At 32.1% G+C, this 20,325-nt stretch overlaps 1 protein-coding gene across 1 annotated transcript; it reads right to left on the bottom strand.

Annotated features, from left to right (window-relative positions):
• Positions 1-10,654: 10,654 nt before the first annotated feature.
• LOC113735854 (uncharacterized) lies at positions 10,655-11,357 on the bottom strand. The gene is made up of 2 exons (XM_027262831.1): positions 11,206-11,357; positions 10,655-11,024 (listed from the first exon to the last, which is right to left on the bottom strand). Exons 1-2 carry the CDS (start codon positions 11,355-11,357, stop codon positions 10,655-10,657), a joined length of 522 nt encoding a protein of 173 aa, XP_027118632.1.
• Positions 11,358-20,325: the final 8,968 nt, after the last annotated feature.

The raw sequence follows: 20,325 nt of genomic DNA, 5'->3' as shown, positions 1-20,325 counted from the left end.
CCCCCGTCCGTCACTTCTTTGCGGAAATTACCAACGTGGGCGTGATATCTCCTCTTTCCAAAAACGCCCCCGGGACCATCTTTATCATCTGGACTTCGTTTCTGTCAAATTGGCACCTGTTATCACATTTTCGTTCTACTCCCTGAAATAAGTGCAAATTACGAAAAGTAAGTTGAATCTACTAATTAATTCACATCAGGTCAGGTAATAGGGAAAATTAATAATAAAATAAATAGCGAAATTACACCCTATCACTTCCATCTGTCAATCAAACCAACAATTTGCTTGCCACTACCGTCACCTTCTCGCCATTGTTGTCGTGTACATTTTTATCGTCATCTCTATTACTGTTATATCTCAATATAAATTCAAGAATTTTCATGCATTTTCGTGTAAAATTGATGATACATATCTATATGATGGCTCTTGAAGATCATCTTAGTACTAAATTGTACAAGATTTGGTTGTGATTTGAGGGTACAAAGAGGGTTAGATCCATTTCGATTCTAAACCTATTTTACTACTTTTTGTTCCATTTTTTGACCAAATTGGACACCGGAAATAAATCTGCACCACAAATAGAGCTCGGGATGCATATTTGATAAAGTTTCGATAGTAGCCGTCGCAGCCGACACAGTGGTGGCCGAATGGGCCGATGGTCGCACAACTATATTTTTGCTCATGGGATTCTAGTTTGCTGAAACAAGGGCAAAATTAGAAATAAAAAAGAAGAAAAGAAAACAAAAAGAAAAAAAAGTAAAGTAAAATCAACATCAAATTACCATCTTACATTGTCATCCATACTTGCGTATCAAGAGTGTACAGTTCACTCTCTATTATTTGCATAGTTTTTGTTCATTTCCCAAATAAGTCCCAACCAAAATGGGGTCTTCTAGTTATTTTTAAATAATAGAGAGATCTCATGACCTTAGACCTAACCATAAGGGGGTTTTGTGTATTTTACACTTTATTATACTAGGAGAGGAACACCGCACCATGCGCGGTGTGAAGTTACAAGTTTAACATGCCCAGTGGGAAGTTAAAAGGCTAAAACGACCAGAGCCCTCATTGGCTTTATTTTTCCAACCATAAATTATTTTTTTATCATTTTCTATATGTGGTAGATAATGAAGTATTTTGTCAACATTTCAATTAAGAAAAGAAATAACACTAATAAAGTTGAAGAGCATAATAACACATAATTGAGATAAGCTCACCAACTGTACGATGCACCTCATTACCTGTGAAAAGTTACAATTTAAGATATAAGATACATTCATCCAGAAATATTGACTGCTATTTCTAGAAATGCCTCTCGTCTTTCTTATCTTCCGTCGCGTTCAATCAGCCAATTATAGTGGAACTATGTATTAGTGGTCAAAATTAAAAAAAAAAAAAGCATCACAAAGTTTGATATCTCTACTATAGCAAGTGGCTGTTGAAGTAACTAATGACTTCTGGTAAAGATATTGGAAAGGATAAAACAAAGTATCAAGCATTCATGACAAAACTCCATAAGCTTCCATTAGCTTCCAAGTTCCAGCTATCCAAATATCAATCAGATCTGCCAAGAAGGAATCATATTAGAATTTAATAACATTTTGTGTAAATAGTATAATGACAATCTTGTTAAATCACAGGTAACGCACCCGTAGTTTTTGCCACACTTCATTGCAAAATTGTAAGGAAATAATAAAACATGAAATATAAACAAAGTCGTCAAGAACATATTCCCTACTCCTAAGTTTGAGCCACCATTATATTTGAATAATACCTCTTGCCATTCAACTTTTTGTCAAACATTAATGTTGGATATATAAATAAAGAATAGAAAGCCAATAAACAGCAGATGCATTTTGAGCCACGCATTTTGAGCCACCATCTTATTCGGATAAATACCTCCTGCCAATCAATTTTTTCTCAAACATGAATGCTAGGTATACAAATAAAGAACAGAAAATAAAAAACAACATATGCATTTTAGCCTATAAATCACGTAGTTATAACTGATAATGGTGGACTAAAGATCTACATATAACTGATAAGAGAAACAAGCCATTATCTCGTGTCCAAAATCTTATTACGACAATGAATGAGTTTTGAAAAACCAAATCAAATAATTACACAATGAAAATATTTCAGATGCAAGATACGTTTTACGTCAACAACATACAACAAATTTAACATCTTTTTTTCTTTTTCTTTTTCTTTTTTTTTTTTTGCATAAAAGAAACTTTAAAATAACATATAATCCTATCCACATACAAAAGAGATCTCCAAAATGCAGTCTCTATAGACCCATAATGAAAACTCTGTCAATGAAGTTTTCCCCGGCTGCAGCTTCATGCGGTGATGCAGATGCAAAACCAAGAAAGTCAAAACCAAGCTTTGGACACAAAAATTCACAATGAAAATCAATAGATAAAAATAGACCAATCCAGCAAGCCATCTCTAAGCCTAAGGTAAAGCCAAGGGGCAGATTTCTGAGAGGCACTGACAAATCTAAACTGCATCCGGAGTCTTTTCAAACATCGGATTTTCCAGATTATCATATTCTACTTAGTATATTATTTGCGGAATGCTAAAAAAGATCATTCCAATATTATACAGAAATCTATATAAGTTGCCATCTAAACTGGATATGTTAAATGCAGATCTTGTCAAACATCCAGGATTTCTTGACGACATGAGCAATTTTCTTCCTCTTAAGTAAATTATTGCAGAATGTTCAAAAAGTTTATTGTAATCTTACAATCCAAAATTCTTTAACAAATCTAAGTCATTATATAATTGATGAATTCTGTTACACAAGTTTCAGCTATTTAAATTTTTCAAATTCACCAGAATGGATGTAAAAGGGTTGAAGAATAAGGGTTCTCTGGTATAGGTTTCAAAAAATGGCATATTTCCATTCAGAATTTGTCTTGATAGTACTTCATTTGGTACAATAAAGGATGCCAATAGAATATTCCAATTTAATGCGTATGGTCCTAATCATCAAATATAATGAACTACAAGTCGTAACTTAGGAAATCATGATCGTAGAACTATTGTTCTTGCATGCCTTGATCATCGTCAGCTCAGGTGCAAAACATCCTCAAGAGCAACAAAACTGAACCATCACCATAATCCAGGCTAGTTACTTGGAATTCTACAGATTACAATTTAACGCCACTAATTGCATGAGATAATTTAAGAATCCCAATGAGGATCTTATTTCGATTTCTGCAATTATCCTTAAGCTATCTGAGGTACAAAAAGAAAAAAGAGAAATCTTCCAAAATACTATTTATCCATCCATATTTTGACAAAACTTAATCACAAAAAATTATAGTGAAAACAACAAAAGTCAAAATACACTTATTTACTGTTATAAGCATAGTCTCTCGATCTGATTTGTATAAAAACATAGCCTTTTTCAAGTTCTCCTTCCAAATTATCACCATTGACATCTCACATATAAATAAGCAATTCATAAATCCAAACAAAAAAAAAACCCAGACCTTAAATCAACTAAAAGCAATAAGAATTGCATCTATCTCCCACTATTCGTTAATTTTGACAACCAATCAGCTATAGTACAGAAACAAGAATCCCAAATATTACCATTTTACAACCCATGTACTTACCAGCAAGTAATCAATTCAAAAAACCCATCAAAACCCAGAAGTAAAATCCACCAAAAACCATAAATATCTGAGGATCAACAAAATTCATATAATAAAGGTACAACCTTGGTCCTTGACATACTCAGCAAAGGTGTTGCAGTCTAAGCAGAGAGCCAGACCAGTTAATCCCAGACTCTCACACTCTTTGGTGCTAAGTTGCATTTGAACATGAGCAGACCCACCAGTAACAAAACCCAATGTATGGTCATTTCCTGCTACAGAAGTAGGATTAGGATTAGATGTACCCCAATAATAACATATTCATATAAAGAAAAGAACCTTTAAAGTTGCTTAGAAGAAAGAAGAATCCACAAAAAAAAATGGCGATAACAGAAACAAGAGAAGAAATCTATTGAGAGAGTATAAAAGCTGGTCTTACCAACAGAAATCAATCAATAAAAATAATGTCACTGATGAAATTTCCCCAAAGGGAACAAAACATTGTACATATATGTGGAAGCAAATTCTAGAGAAGTTCCTATGCATTATTTTCCAATTTTTCTTTTTTTTTTTTAAATGCAATATTGGGTCCAACATCAAATGTCAATTGTGTGACGCACAGGAATACTATTTTCTGAACATAATTTTTCCAGTCAAAGATCGAGCCAAGTTTTTTTAGTAATTTAAAAGAGGAAAGATGGTATCTTCATAGTAGATTAAATGGATTTTGCTTTTGAAACTCCATTTATGTAATCCATATAACTATGTATCTCATGAATCATGAACTGATCAAAACATCCTCAAGGAAGTTAGTCATAATAATGATTTCACTTTGCACGTTAAAACCACAAAACCAGAAAAATCGACTATGAAATAAAGATTTCATCATACAGCTTCCCAAATCTTGACATTACGAAGAATACCAAGTAGTTTATATAACAGATTCATTATGTTTGCCAGCCAAGGGAAAAAAAGAAGATACAGAAGAAAAAGATACTGTATCTAATTTACTTTGACAAACACAATAAAACCCAAAACACAAAACACCGGAAGAAATTTGCTCATTCTTCCAATCACTTTTACCTTTATCCTTTCTCTGACAACAACCTCAATAAACAAAAATAGGCTAAATTAGGTGAGAGAAACCATTTACAGAAAAAGACTATGGTTTATAGTATAAATAGTAGAACACAAATAAATATTACCAGCTTTAACTACTTCTTAGAGATGTCAACTTCAAGTTTTCATATTCCTTCCTGTAACAACAACCAATAATATACTTGGAAAAGTAGCACCAAAAGAACAAAAAAAATGGAAAAAAAATCATCCATCAAATCCTAAACCAGGCGTGGAAGAGGGAAAAATTAAATCAGATTGATGCAGCAAACTTACATTTTCACTCACCAGTTGTTTTTCACAAGTGGCCATTTTTCCTCCGAACTCCAGAAGAAATCCAAGACAAAAACGAAAAATGGAACAATAAATCACCAAATAGATACAAAAAAGAAAGTAAATAAATATCTAAAAGCTAGCTAATCATCAATTATTCATCATCTCAGACCATATTAAAAGTTTTTCTTCTGATTAAAAATTAAAAATCAATGATAAAACAGAAATGAAACAGAGACATTAATCATGGAAAGAAAGGGGAAGAAAAGTACCATATATCTGCATTCTAGAAATTCACATCAGATAGTGGAGATGAAATATTGACCTTCCCTGTCCTTACTGTTTCACAAAAGGACACGACAGAGATGAGAGAAAAAAAAAAGATTTGCTGCTTTTAGCCAATGAAATAGAAATATCAGGAAAATGATAGGAAAACAGAAAAAATTAGCCCTAACTACTCGAGGGAGGGAGGAAGATGAAGAAGAACAAGAGGGAAAACTGGGAGAAACCGGGAGTGGAAGGGGAAGAAGATTACCAGCCCTTTTCTGTCTCGAGCCCATCGTCCATCAAATCCTAAGCAGCCACTCTGCAGAAGGAAAAATCCGGACCCTCCAATTGAGATTACAATCTCTTCCAAGTACAATCAAATGCCAGAAATTGAGGGGAGACCTCTGGGTCTCATAAAAAGAATGGAGTTTTGTCCAGAGGACAAAAGCAAAGAAAAGCTCTTGACATCGATTGATGCTGCTATGTTTTGAAAGACAGAGAAAGAAGAAAGAAGAGAAGCTGCCGTCGGTTTACCAGGGGAAAGAAAAAAACCTCAATATATGGTTAATAAGCATTTCCACATCATCAGGACCAGCCAATCTTCACGCGCCACGTGGGTGTTTAATGGTTAATATATATCAATTACAAAAAATTGATAATTAATTGTGCTTTAAAAACAAAGTGTTCAATAATTGTAAAAAGTTAGTAATTTAAATTTTGGCTAAAAGAGGACATTTTCTTAATAAAATTTGAAAAGAAAAAAGGTAATTAAATGAGATTTGTTGGACAAAAAAATTTTTCGTTAATAATTGCAAAAAAGTTATAAAGTAAATAAGATTTGTTGGGTGAAAAAAAAGGTCAATAAAAAAAAGCGCGATTAATTAGTTATTAATAATTAATTAATAGCTAATAATAACGAACACAGCTAAAGCAATAATTACAATAAAATAATAATAATTAATAGTCGTGATTTATTCGGCAACCAAAAGAGCGCACTGATAATTGTACAACGGATGGGCAACATAATAAAAATAAGACAGGCATTATTCAGCCAAGACACAATAACCTGTCAACAAAAGGAGGTTGATGACAAGTAATGCGAAACGATGGATGAAGAAATTGAGAAAGTACGGATTTAAACTAAACAAATAAAATTTGTCCATAATTAATTGCAAAGAATTGGTAATTAAGCATGTTAATTTAAAAGATTAGTTAATTATTAATCAATTAATTATTAAGATGGCCAAAAGCAAAGAAGAAAAGACTAACGAGAAACAATTTTTCTCAGGCGGAGCAATGTAGACATATTAATTGATTAACAATTAACAGCAACAATTTGGTAATTAATTGCGATTCTCTATGCAACAAAAAAGTAACAATACTAATTAATTAATTAGCAATTACTAATTGTTAAAAAGGGCAACCAAATATGATTTGATTAGCAACCAAAAAAAAAGAGACTAATTTTTGGCTAATAACTACATACAACTGATAATTCAATGCGATTTGTTAGGTAAAAAAATAATTATTATTATAAAGTCGGTAATTAAATGTGATTTGTTTGACTAAAAAAAGGTGAAACCAGAAGTTAATTAATAAAAAATGGATTGAAAAAAAGTTGATGAGTACACCTAATTTGTTGGGCAACCCCCAAAAAAAAAGAGGACATTTTCTTAAAAGAATGTGGGAAAAAGGTAACCAAATGAGATTTTTTTGGACAACCAAAAAAATTTTTTTTTTGTTAATAATTGCAAAAAAGTTATGAATTAAATGCTATTTATTGGGTAAAAAAAATGACAATAAAAAAATGACATTATTAATTAGTTACTAATTAGTAAGTAACTAATAATAATAAATACAGTTAAAGCAATAATTACAATAAAAATAACAATTAATAATTGCGATTTAGCCGGCAACGTGGGACCAAATTTTATCGGAACACTCCCCAGCAAACAACAAACAAAGAAACAAAAGCAATTGATAGGCGTCCAAGCAAACAAAAAGGCGTCCAATTGGCAAACGGGCTGGACGACCATCAATTGAGAATTCCCACGGGCCGGACGATCACCAATCAACCAATGAAAGCCAGCCACGTCAGCAATTGAAGCCCAATTGAAAACAAGGGCATTCCCCAATAGACTAGATATGTTAATAAGGGGATGGTTGGGAAATCTTTTGTGTTAAGGGGAATTGTCTAGCCTATTTTTATTTATCTGGAGTAATAATTTGGGATGGTGGTTTCTTATAAAATTAATTTCTTTGATAGTTTTTATTTTTGTTGCAATTAGTTAAGTTACTTTAATTTTTTTTCTTTTAGGAATGTAGATTATAACAAATAATAGGATGATAAGTCAGTTGAATGATAAGCTCTGTGGCCAGGCATCAAGGTTGATTATAATTGAGAATAATCCTATTCAGCCTATGAGAGTTGTAGATAGAATATATCAGCAATTTGTATTTTTTTTTGATGGATCAATAAGAATTATTTATGTATTTGGAATTTTATAAGTTAATTATAATTTGTTCGATTAATATGTATATTTATGTATTCAATAGCAAGATGATAGAATGCAAGGCATTGTTTATTTGATTGATGCTCAAACATTGGATTAATTTTTAGAGTTGTATAGAATATATGATGCACTTTTTGATAATTCATGCACTTTTATTTCAAAATGTAATTGTACAAGAAAGGCACGGTCATCAAGAATTTGTAGTAATCAATGAGCAGTAAATTTCATGATTTACCTTTCGGGTATAATAAGATTATTGTGTCTTGCGCATGAATTAATTGATTATATTGTTATAGAATGAGGCATATTATATTCTCTATATGGGAAGGTTTTATGAAGGTGGAACGAGTACATTTTTAAAAAATTGTGCATGGGGGTAATTGTTGTCCTTTCGAGGACATCTATAAATTGAAACAATACAAATATTAGTTATTATAATTTGTATGCAAACAATCTATAAATTAAATGGTGGGTTTATTAAGGTTTCTTATTGTAGCCTGTAGGTATGGTATTTTCAATTTTATTGATTTTAAAATATGTATTTAAACTAATACTATTCATTGTAGGTGTTTCTCTTAGTATTCGAGCAACAACAACTATACCGCTTAATCCGAATATTTTGCAAGTACATGAGTTTCACCATTAGTATAAGGCGATACTGGGGAATGACATTGATTGATGTTGAAGAAGAGAAATATTTTTTTGAATATAATTGGATGGTGTATTGGGTTTAGATTTATACTTGAATAAATGGTATATGTGTATATTTGTAAAAGTGAAATTCTCTACATGTAACTTTATATGCAATGAGTGTAACTTTGATGCTGTAATATTAGTTGTTTTGGTTTGGTTGATATTGTAGTGATGGTTGTAATAAACAAATAGCTATTTTGGATTATTGAGTTTTGTGAGAAATATATGCTGATACTTAATTATATAAGTGTTGATTTAAATATATGAAATGATTTTTTTAAGAATAAATCGGTTTCATGAAAGAAAATTGACTTGTATGTTGGTTGTGTTTGTACGATAAAATTAGTGGTATAAAATTTGTTATGGTAAACAAATGAAATGCAAATGACAGAGGAGAAAAGAGGGTCAAAAGTTGTATATAAGTTAAAAATACAAAATGAGATTTATGGTATATGATATTTATTTATCAGTATTGCTATAATAAAAAAAATCAACACTAGATTTGAAAACGAATAGTATAGGTCCTAGGATTAATTTTATTCGCGGAAAAGAGGAAAAATAGGGGGTGGTTACAAAGTGGGGCATCGTCCTTTTTATCTTTATTACTTAATTCACTTAGTCGTAGTCATATTTTATATTTTTTTTCTTTATTTATTATAACGTATTTGTGTGTTTCAAATTTGATGACCAAAGTTAAAATTATGGTGAGTACTTGAAAAGAAATTTCTTCATATTAATACTTTGACAAAGACATTATTTGTGACTGATGAAAAAAGTAGTAATTAAAGTTGTAATAACAAAATTACAAAGTAAACAAATATAAAGAAAGAGTAAGAAGAGGTGTGCAAAAGTAATAAGCTTGTAAAGAGTCTTGTGGTATATGATATTTGTCTTTTATGAATCTTTTGTATTATTCTAATTTGTAGAACATAGTTACAATTATTGTGATGATTGAAAAGAAATTTCTCAAGAATTGTGGTTTTGTAAAGAAATTGTATATATATGATTGATCTTGTTTTATCTAAATCATTCGAATACACATAATTAGATTTATGAAAATAAAAATATGTGAGAATTATGTAGCCTGTGTTTGAAGATGTGGAGAATGGAAAGTTGGATTGTATTGACTTTATCTGTTAATACTTGTCATTTATTTTATATAGCATTGAGCAATTGAATTGAGTTTTTTTAATTATTATTTAGTAAGGAATAAAGATGGATAGAGAAAGGTCTTATGCTAAAAGGGATAAAATTTATACATACACAAGAGGGGATTGAGTTGTTGGGTTTGCAAGACCTCAATGCCAAGGAATTGAATACAGTGATAAATATAAAATGCATACCGTTATTTATACCCATTGAATCCTGACAAGATTGAGAAGAAACCACGGATCCATGCAATGAATCCACTCTTTTTTATTGTGACAAATTTTGTGGGAGACAAGGTGCGAACCCTTGACCTCCCGCACCACCAAGCCTAAGAAGACTTGCAATGAATCCACTCAATATGTTAAGATTCACGTATCTAGGTTAGGTGCTCCCCCCCTCTAATTCCTATGTGGTGGCTCTCAATGGGGCAAAACCCTCCTGATAGTCTATATTTATAGGCTATAGTGTTATAAATGGGAGAGAAGAACCTAATCCTAGTTTCTGAATTGGACCCTTTCATTAGGGAACCCTAACTAAATATAAACCCTACACCTTACATACCATACCCAAATAGTTTAACTGAGATAGACCTAGACCTAAACAGTAGTGGATCACGTTACAATGGGTTTTACTGATCTTATTTAACCCGTTTTGACAAAATAAATAATTAGTGGCATCCTAAATAAAGAAAATATTTCTAACATTCTCCCACTTGGGTAATATTAATTAATTTGAGTTTGAAAAGAAAAAATAAAAAAATTGAAAACCCTTTTTGGGTTAAATATTACTACAGCGGCCACTGAAAAAACATCTCAGTTCAGAATTCCGTCCAATGAAAGTATTTGCACTGAACTGTAAATGTCCTTGCATTATTTCTGCCCTAGGGTGTGTTTGGATTGCTTGTTTCTGTCGGAAAATATTATCGTTTTCCGTGATCATATTTCCTTATCACCTTTTTCCCTCACATATATCAAATCGCTACAGTAATTTTTCCATGAAAAATGACAGAAAATACAATCCAAACATACCTATACTTCATTGACATGAATTCCACATCGAGTGTAGTGTGGCTTGACTCACATGATCCAAAAGTAAAGTGATCAAGTCGATCAAAACCAATACCACAGGTCTTAGTTCTTTGGTTAATGGATTAGCAAGCATATTAGTCGTTGCAATATTCTCATAAAGCACATCAACATTATCAGCCCATTTCCTTGCATCAAAGAATTTTAGGCCAATATATTTTGCACCACCAGAGTTCTTTATGAAAAATACAGCAGCGGAATTGTCAGAATAAATCTTCAATGGTCTAGCAACGGAATCAATAAACTTAAGCCTTGATATGGAATTTCTCAACCACTTAGCATGAGCCCCACCTTCATAGCAAGCAATCAACCAACTTTGCCTAAACGGTGGAAGAAGCTATCAAAGATTGCTTTGAACTCTTTCAAGATATGGCACCGCCTGCTAACATTAGATTTTCTATCATTTAAGCACCCTCAAAGATCAGCATCAGTGAAACTGATAACCTGGAGATCATCAACATGTCTATAAATAAGTATATGATCTTTGTTTTCTTCAAATACCGCATCAACCTCGTCGCAGCTACCCAATGTTCATGACTAGGATTTGCCAAGAACCTTCCTAATACGCTTATTGCATAGGTAATATCAGGTTTTGTACAAACCACAGAATATATAAGGCTACCCACTACACTGCTGTAAGGAATTCCTTTCATAGAATTCCTATCAAGATCATTTTTATGACACTACTCTTTACTTAGCCTGTCACCTTTACCTAATGGAGCCACACCTACTTTATAATTCTACAGGTTAAATCTAGCAAGAACGTGATCAATATAAGCAGATTGAGATAACTTCTATATTTTCCTTTCTCTATCTCTATGGATCTCTACACCAAGAACAAAGCTAGCTTCTACAAAATCTTTCATATCAAAGGTCGTAGATAAAAAACCTTTAACATGAAGAAACAATTCCAAATCACTGCTAGTTGATAGGATATCATCCACATAAAGAACAAGGAAGATAAATCTACTCCCACTGACCTTGACCTATATGCAAGAATCCACTGTATTTTAAACAAACCCGAAAGATGTCACCACTTCATGAACCTTGAGGTACACCGCCTGGAAGCTTGTTTCAAACCATAAATTGACCTTTTCAATTTACACACCATTTGTTCCTTCTCATTTTCTTCAAAACCTTCCGATTGCTTCATGTAAACTTCCTCAAATAGATCTCCATTCAAGAATACTGTTTTGACATCCATTTGTGGAGTTCTAAGTCATAATGTGCAATCAAGGCCATGACGATTCTGAAGGAATCTTTCGATGAAACTGGAGAAAAAGTTTCTATGTAGTCTACACCTTCCCTTTGTGTATATCCCTTAGCAACTAGTCTGTCCTTGAATCTCTCCACATTACCTTTAACATCTTCTTCATTTTAAACACCCATTTGCACCTAATGGATTTAAAGCCTTTGGGAATTTCAACTAATTCCCAAACACCAATATACGCCACAGACTGCATCTTTTTTTGCATTGCAACCTTCCACTTATCTGATAATGGACTGGCAACTGCTTCTTTAAAAGTCACTGGATCAACAACTCTATAAATGTCAAAATCATATTCACCTAAATAAACATAATAATCATCAGATAGAACTGGCCTAAAAAAAAAAGAGATAGAACTGGCCTTCCATCATGTCGAGAACGTCGAAAGGGAGCAGTCTCAATTTCTAAATTTTGATGTGTGACAATGGGATCAGGATTGTCATTGGCAGGATTGGATTGCTCAATATTTTCTATAGGATTTTGAACGACTCTTTCATGCATTATTGGGATAGTTACAATCGTAGGTTGTGGTTTAGAAAGCACTATATCATGAGAGCAATCACAACTACCAATATCATATTCCAAGAATTTTGCAGTAGTAGATTCAATAGTTCTTGTGCCATTATTTGGACAGTAAAACTAGTAACCTTTAGAGGCCACTAGGTATCCAATGAAAAAACCACGAGTAGTTCTGTGATCAAGTTTCTTTTCAAGGGAATTATAGATTCTGACTTCGGCTAGACAATCGCAAACACGCGAGTGATCGAGGCTAGGTTTTCTACCAGTCCAAATTTCAAAAGGAGTTTCGGGAACAACTTTAGTGGGAACTCTATTTAGGATATACATTGCTATATAAAGGGCTTCACCGCAAATTGATTCAGCAAATTGGTTCGACTCATCAAATACCTAATCAGGTCCTTAAGAGTGCGAGGCGCTCAGCCATACCATTTTGTTCAGGAGTTTCAGGCATTGTATATTGAGCTACTATGCCACATTTTTCTAAATATTCAGCAAAAGGACCTTTGGATTGACCAATGTCTGTATGTCTACCATAATATTCACCATGTCAACCCTGACCACTTTAATTAATTTACCCAATTTCCTCTCAACTTCAATTTTAAATATTTTAAATTTATCAAAAGCTTCTAATTTGTGGTTAATCAAATAAACACACCCATACCTAGAATGGTCATCAATAAATGTGACAAAAAATTTTTTACCACACAAATTAGGTGACAAAGGTCCATTAATATTTGTATGAATTAACTCTAATAGTTCCAAACTACGTGTAGACCGTTGTATTTTAGATTTTGTTAATTTTTCTCATGAAATCAATACAAGTGGTAACATCATTAAAATTCAAATTAGGAAAAGTTCAAAGGCTACAATTTTCTTGAACTTTAGGATTCAAACCTTGATCTTGTGGCTCTAATACCACTTATTGGGTTTATTAGACTTCAATACCAAAGAATTAAATATAGTAATAAACACAAAGCATGTACTGTTATTTGTAACCATTGAATCCTGACAAGATTGAGAAGAAAACATAGATCCACATAATGAATCTACTCGATACGTTAAGGTTGATGTATCTAGGTTAAATGCTCCCTTTTCTTCTCCAATTCTTGTATGGTGGCTCTAAATGGGGCAAACCACCCATAGCAGACTATTTTTATAGGATGTAGTATTATAGATAGGAAAGAGAGACCTAACCCTAGTTTTTGAATTGGATCCTCCCATTAAGGAACCCTACTGAATACAGGCCCTACACCTTACATACCACACCTAAATAGTTTGACTAAGATAGATCTAGGTCCAAATTGTGGTGAATCACGTTGCAATGTGCTTTACCGGCCTTATTTAACTCATTTTAACAAAACAAATAATTAGTGACAGCCCAAATAAAGAAAATATTTCTAACATGAGCAACATAACCAGTTGTTATTAAACACAAGATATTTTCAGATATATTAGGTGTGCAAGTTTAGTGTGGGATACATGTTCACATAAGTACATAGCAATGGACAAAAAGTTAATGAAGTTTTGCTACTTTGGTTCTCGCAATAGTTGTAATATTTTATGACTTAAAATATTTCTATATGTTCTAAATGGGTTGAGTGTGGCTTCTTCTTGTTAATTATTGCGTATTTTCTTTTACTAGATAGCTGCAATTTCTAATGTGTTTTTACTCTGCATTGTTGTTGCAGGCTAAGAGAAAAATAAAGAACTCAAACTAGATGTGTTGGATGCTTCAGTATCAGTATTATGGAGCAAGAGTAATTCACTTGTTTATGTCTCAGTTGTGATTAGGATATATACTATAATGAGATAAACTGTTGTGACTGGATTATGCTCCTGATTTGCAAATAAAATTAGACGTTTCTAAGTTTTTTACTTGTTGCTTCCATTAGCTACACTTTTGAGGAAGCAGTAGCTATCTTCCAATTTCAAATGCATCTCTTTCAATTTAGAATTTTTTTTGTGCATTAATATCACCTTTATCCTTCACTATCAAATTTCTCTGCATAAGTTTAAATTAATTATATTGTTATCATTTTTTTTTATCAACGTTGTCTCTAGCAACTTAAGCATTTGTATCTCATATTATGCAAACAATATTATTGCCACCATATTAGCATCCAATGCTTCAATGTCTTTTGACAAAGTAATGCATGCTAATTAGTGTATGTACTTCACTCAACATACATGTATTTTAATAACTACCTAACCCATTCATATATTCCTTTGTAATATATTATTAACTTACTTAATTCTATAACAAATCAATTTGGTTCCCTTTCTAAACACTTTTAAAGTATGTACTCTTTACAAATTTTAATTAAATTTTTATTCCATAAAATTGAGCAGTGGCTGCGCTCAGCAGAGTTACCCCTATTCTACTACCAATATAGAGCATTGCAGACACACAAATTTAATGTTCAATATGTTCGATTTGCATAGGTAACTTTAAATTTTAGTTGTGTTTAATAAGTAAAAAAAAAAGTACATATTAAACTTGTAAAAGAGATAATAATATGTACAATAGCTATAGATTCTAAAAAATAGTAAGATAGTACTAGTATGCTATAATAAAGGATAACAAATAGACAAATAGCAGCCAACTAAGATGAATTTCAGTTCTATGCAATCATTAACAAGACTTCTTTATAAACAATATTTTTGGTAAGTTTGTACTTAAAGAAAATATATATAGTTAGAGACTTATTAGGTACTTTACTATTGTTTAGTATTATTTTGCTTCTTGATAAGGTCACATATAGCTGTTTATCGAAGAAAATGGGCTCCTTAAGGTATGAGCCAATGAAATCTAAGGTTTATTTTTTTTGTGTTTTGTTAATTGTTATTGCATTCGTAGTCTCAAAGGAAATTGTACGTGCTTGAAAGGAATTAAACAGAACTCATCATCTGAGCATTCTAGGGGTTTCCGAGGAATAAATACATGCTTACCTACAAAAGACTCGGATGCTATGTCTACTTGGATAGCATTGTTTGCAAATTCTTTATAGATTAGTTAAATATCATTTGAAAGGCCTTTTGTTGGATTGAAATTTTTATCAGCATAATGGGACGATTTCTCTTTAGTTTTAACCTGTGTTTTAAAACTCGGACCGGATCGGTCGATTTGACCGGTCGAACCGAGAACCGGCCAAATGTTCGGTCCGAGTTATGCTAAAAAATCGGGTAAATAAAAATCCGGTCAAATTCGGTCAAAAACCGGGTTTGACCGAAAAAAAACTGGATTTTTCGGTTCAATTAGCATTTAAAAAAAAATCTCAAATTTTTTCAATATTATGTTTTGACCCGTAGATTGTTAAAAATTATTAATATACCTCAAATATTTCATACTTTATCAATATTTTCTTAAATTTGGTGTTATTTTTCAATTAAGTCCATAATTTTAATTCTAAGCTTGTTAATGCTCATTAAATAATATAAATTGCTATTTGATTGTTCTAATTTCTTTGTATTTTCTTGTTAAATATATTTGAAACATCAAATATATATGAATATACCTTTATTAATATTAACATGTTATTAGGTATTTTACATATAATATTTTAATTTTTAAATAATTTTTATTTATGACGTCATCCGGTTCAACTCTTATCGAATCCGGTTGAACCCATTGACTCCTGACCCCTGAGCTTGATCGACTCGATACCCGGTCCGATTCTAAAAACATAGGTTTTAACTCATGTAGTGCCAATCCTTTTGGAGTCAATGTGTTCAAGAAGTCTCGACTCTCCAATTTCCATTTCGAATCGATTACTTTATCAAAGTTAAGGTATGTTTTCACAAGGTTAGGAAATTTTTTTGATCAATTGTTCGTTTATTTCATGGACAAAATCATTTATTGTCATAAGGCTTACTCTATTACCATTTCTATAGAGTAATCATTATTGATGCATGGCAAATCCATTTATGGTGGAATTTGGATTTAATTAGAGTCGTTGCTTGGTTCAAAATCATCAGTAATTCTGAGCAAAAACTCACAAAAACCAAGATACAATCGTATACACAAATTTTCATAAAGTTTGATTTTGATAACTCACTGCCAAATTGGGAGACATTACAAGGGAAGCATTAATGATATCATCTTTGTGGCCTTCTTTTACTGCGAGAAAAGTTTGTCAAAAGTCTCCTCCAAGGACAACAAACTTGCTCCCAGTGAAGACATCCTTATTAATAATGGGCCTATTTGGCAAACAAGTTTTTAGTCAAATTTGTCAGTTAGAAAATTTTTAACAATTTTAACTACAATAATTTTAAAAAACTTCTCAAGATTTTTAAACACTTCAAAATATCCAAAAATTTATACATTTCAAAAAATTTTCCGACAACTTTTACAGTAAATTACATTAAAATTTTAGACAAATACCCAAAAAACTCATTTGGCAAACAAGGCCAATGTCTTCTAGTATTTCATTGAATCTTTCAATAATTTTTTGCTTTGCCATAGTCGTTTCATCCTTGAGCTGTGCATCTCTGATCAGTTGGCTAATGTAGTTTATTTGCCAATATACCATGTCTTTGAATCATTGTCATGCAATGAAATTTTAAATCTTGAATGTACAATCCATCCACCAACTAAAATAGAAGTTCCTATACCTGAGGTTGTTGATACAGGTGTAATTTCACCATTTGATCTTATTGTTGCAACTGCTGCTTTGTAGAGAAAAGTCTAACCTATACCTCCATGACCATCAATGAATGATGCTAACGGATAATCGTTATTGATAATGGAGCACCTTGTCACATGCCACTTTTTGGCCTGGGTTTAGATCGTTCAATACTAATAACTCATTTTCAGAAACAATTGTGTTTCTTTCGACTTCAATCTCCGGTTAATCCACTTAGTGGCCGGATCACCTGAATGAGGGGTTACTGTAGGCTATGCTGCTAGACAGTAGACACGCTCCTGAGCTAGTAGGGCTTCTAGTGAAAGCCAGTAAGAGAAAGTCGAGATGGACAAAGATACTATTGGTAGTACTAGTGTGGGAAAACAGTTCAGGTTGACTAGAGGGGAGTAGAATTGTACGCTTGCCACTGCAGAAAGGCCCTTCAAAAGTTATGTTTTCACCTGTTTGTTAGTGTCTTCTGAACCTGAATTTCCTTAGGCCACGTCTATTGGTGCAATAAACTGCCATAATGTGCTCTTGTAAGTGTTGAGACATTTATTGCTCAATTGATAATCTTTCAAACTCTTCCCCATTGCCTGCAGATAGCCATCAATAATATGCATAATCTTTGCTTGTACAGATTTAGATGGGATAGATGTGTATTGTTGAATATCTTCATTGAGAAAATCTAGGAATTTTTGCCACAAGTCTTTTAGATTCCTAGCAGTGAATAGATGTCTCAAGGAAGTTTGACATGAATCATAGCTTCTTGTAAACATGGCTCGACACTATTATCATATTATAGTAGTCTAAGCAAATTCATTGCCTCACAAAAATATCTATAAGTGTAACCATAATAATTCTCAAATTTTTTTAAAAAAATTGGTTTCCATATATGTATAAGTAGCATTCTCCAGTAAAATTATTCTCTTTCTGATGGATGAACATACAAAATCCTACTAATCACTTCTTTGTTCTTCAATTGTTGCCAAACTCTTGCCTTTTGGTCCCAAGTGAACTACTCAAGAAAATTAGCATAGAGGCAGCTTAAGGACTTTGCAATGTCATTTCTTCTATTCATAGAAAAGAACTTTGTTAACACTGTTTTTGATTAAGCTGGATTGCTGACAATATTATGTAGCAGTCAATCTTATTGGTAGTTTGTTTTCTAAATCAATCTGAAGAATTATCACAGTAGGTGAATTTGATTGAAATCAAATCCATAGATTTGCCTATAGCATTTGGAGGAGATACCTGTCTGACATTAACAAAATTCTTGATTTTGCCAAGTATTTCTTGGTCGATGTTGTTGTTCTCATATTATCACACCCCAACTCTACTGCTCCTAAGATTCTATCAGTGGTGGATAACCTACCTCTCGCCAAGACTCACTCAATCACTAATTTAAAGATTAGCAACAGCTCGCATTTACTACAAAGACATTTTTGTAGTTTAAAATCTATGCCTTGAAGGCATCACATTATTATGTAGTGAAAATTAAGTTCCATTTGAATTCAATAGATTTTATTCATCTTTGGTGCACTCAACTATTGTAGTTATATATGTGGGGATAGTTTTGGGTGATCTTGAAAGGAACGAGATATTTTATGTAGCCATATTGAGATTCCAGGAAGTAAAAACAAAGAGTTTTAGGACAAGCTAATATTTAAGCAACTGAGGGCCGTAGTATCTCAATTAAATTGAAATGTAAACTTTAGCAACTTGAAAAAAATTAGTAGCAATAAACCATGGATTGCTAGAGAAGTTGGAGGTCAATTTCAAGAGCTAAAGAGACAAGTTCTAATAGTTAGGAGGCAGAACAATAATTTGAAAAAGGAAAGAAAAATGTTCAATTTTAGAAAAAAAAATTTATAGTAGAAGAGACAATATCGAGTTAATCTTATTGTGGGTGTTGCACATATAAGAAAGTTAAGAAATAGGATGGACTGTCTATAAGATAAAATTAGAGGACTATGAAATAAAATAGAGACTACACACTTCAAACACTACCAAACTTTATTAGCAATTGTTGACCAAGAGTAGTACAACCACATTAGGCTAATGAAAGAAAATGGAGTCAATCAAAGATGATCCCGAGGAAGAAGAGTTAGATGAATGGAGATTGAAGAGAATGACTTAGAGGAGCAATGTACAAAGGAAGATCTGAGAGACCTTGAAATAATTGATCCTTAGGAAAGAAAAATAAAGATGTGTAGGTTTAGAAAAGGGTTAATTACATTTACCTTCCCTGACGTTTGACCATATTACCAATCAATCCCTGTAATTTGTCCAAATAAGGGTTTCACCCTTTGAATGATCAAACATTTAACAAAAACCCCCTTAATGCCGAAAATGCCCTTATTGAGGCCATGTTGCATTAAAAAAAGAACATATTTTTATTTTATTAACCCTGAAGCAATCCAAAAAAAAAAAGAAAAAAGTTTTTGCTTATTATTTTATAAAAACCATATCTTTGCTTCCATAAATAGTTTTAATCAATAATTATTTTAAATCTTAAAAATGAATATTAAAAATTAGATAAATTGAAAGAAAAATAAAAAAGAAGCAATTATTTTAAATCCTCAAGTATGGTTCGAATTTGTGGTTCAAAGCATGTTGCGGAGAGCACAAGGCATGTTTTCCTCAATTTGAACCATACTCTAGGAATTAAAATAATTTCTTCTTTTTCTATTTTTCTTTCAATTTATCTAATTTTTAATATTTATTTTTAAGATTTAAAATAATTATTGATTCAAAACTATTTATGGAAGCAAAGATATGGTTTTTATAAAATAATAAGCAAAAACTTTTTTCTTTTTTTTTGGATTGCTTCAGGATTAATAAAATAAAAATATGTTCTTTTTTTTAATGCAACATGGCCTCAATAAGGGCATTTTCGGCATTAAGGGGGTTTTTGTTAAATGTTTGATCATTCAAAGGGTGAAACCGTTATTTGGACAAATTACAGGGATTGATTGGTAATATGGTCAAATCTCAGGGGAGGTAAATATAATTAACCCTTTAGAAAATTTATAGAGTGGCGCAAGATGAATATAGAACTAAGTTGGTAGCAAACAAGAAAATCTTTAGGGAGTTGAATTTAGGTTATGTGATTACAATGCGTTAACACCAAAGTAGGAACTATAATCATTGTAGTGATAAAAAAAATCATTGTAATTATAGAGATTACAATTCCTTAAAATATGATGAGGC

Source organism: Coffea arabica, chromosome 3c (genome assembly GCF_036785885.1).
Source record: "Coffea arabica cultivar ET-39 chromosome 3c, Coffea Arabica ET-39 HiFi, whole genome shotgun sequence".
Lineage (NCBI taxonomy): Eukaryota > Viridiplantae > Streptophyta > Magnoliopsida > Gentianales > Rubiaceae > Coffea > Coffea arabica.
Note: the sequence above shows the minus strand (reverse complement) of the source record. Positions and strands in the feature narration are given on the sequence as shown.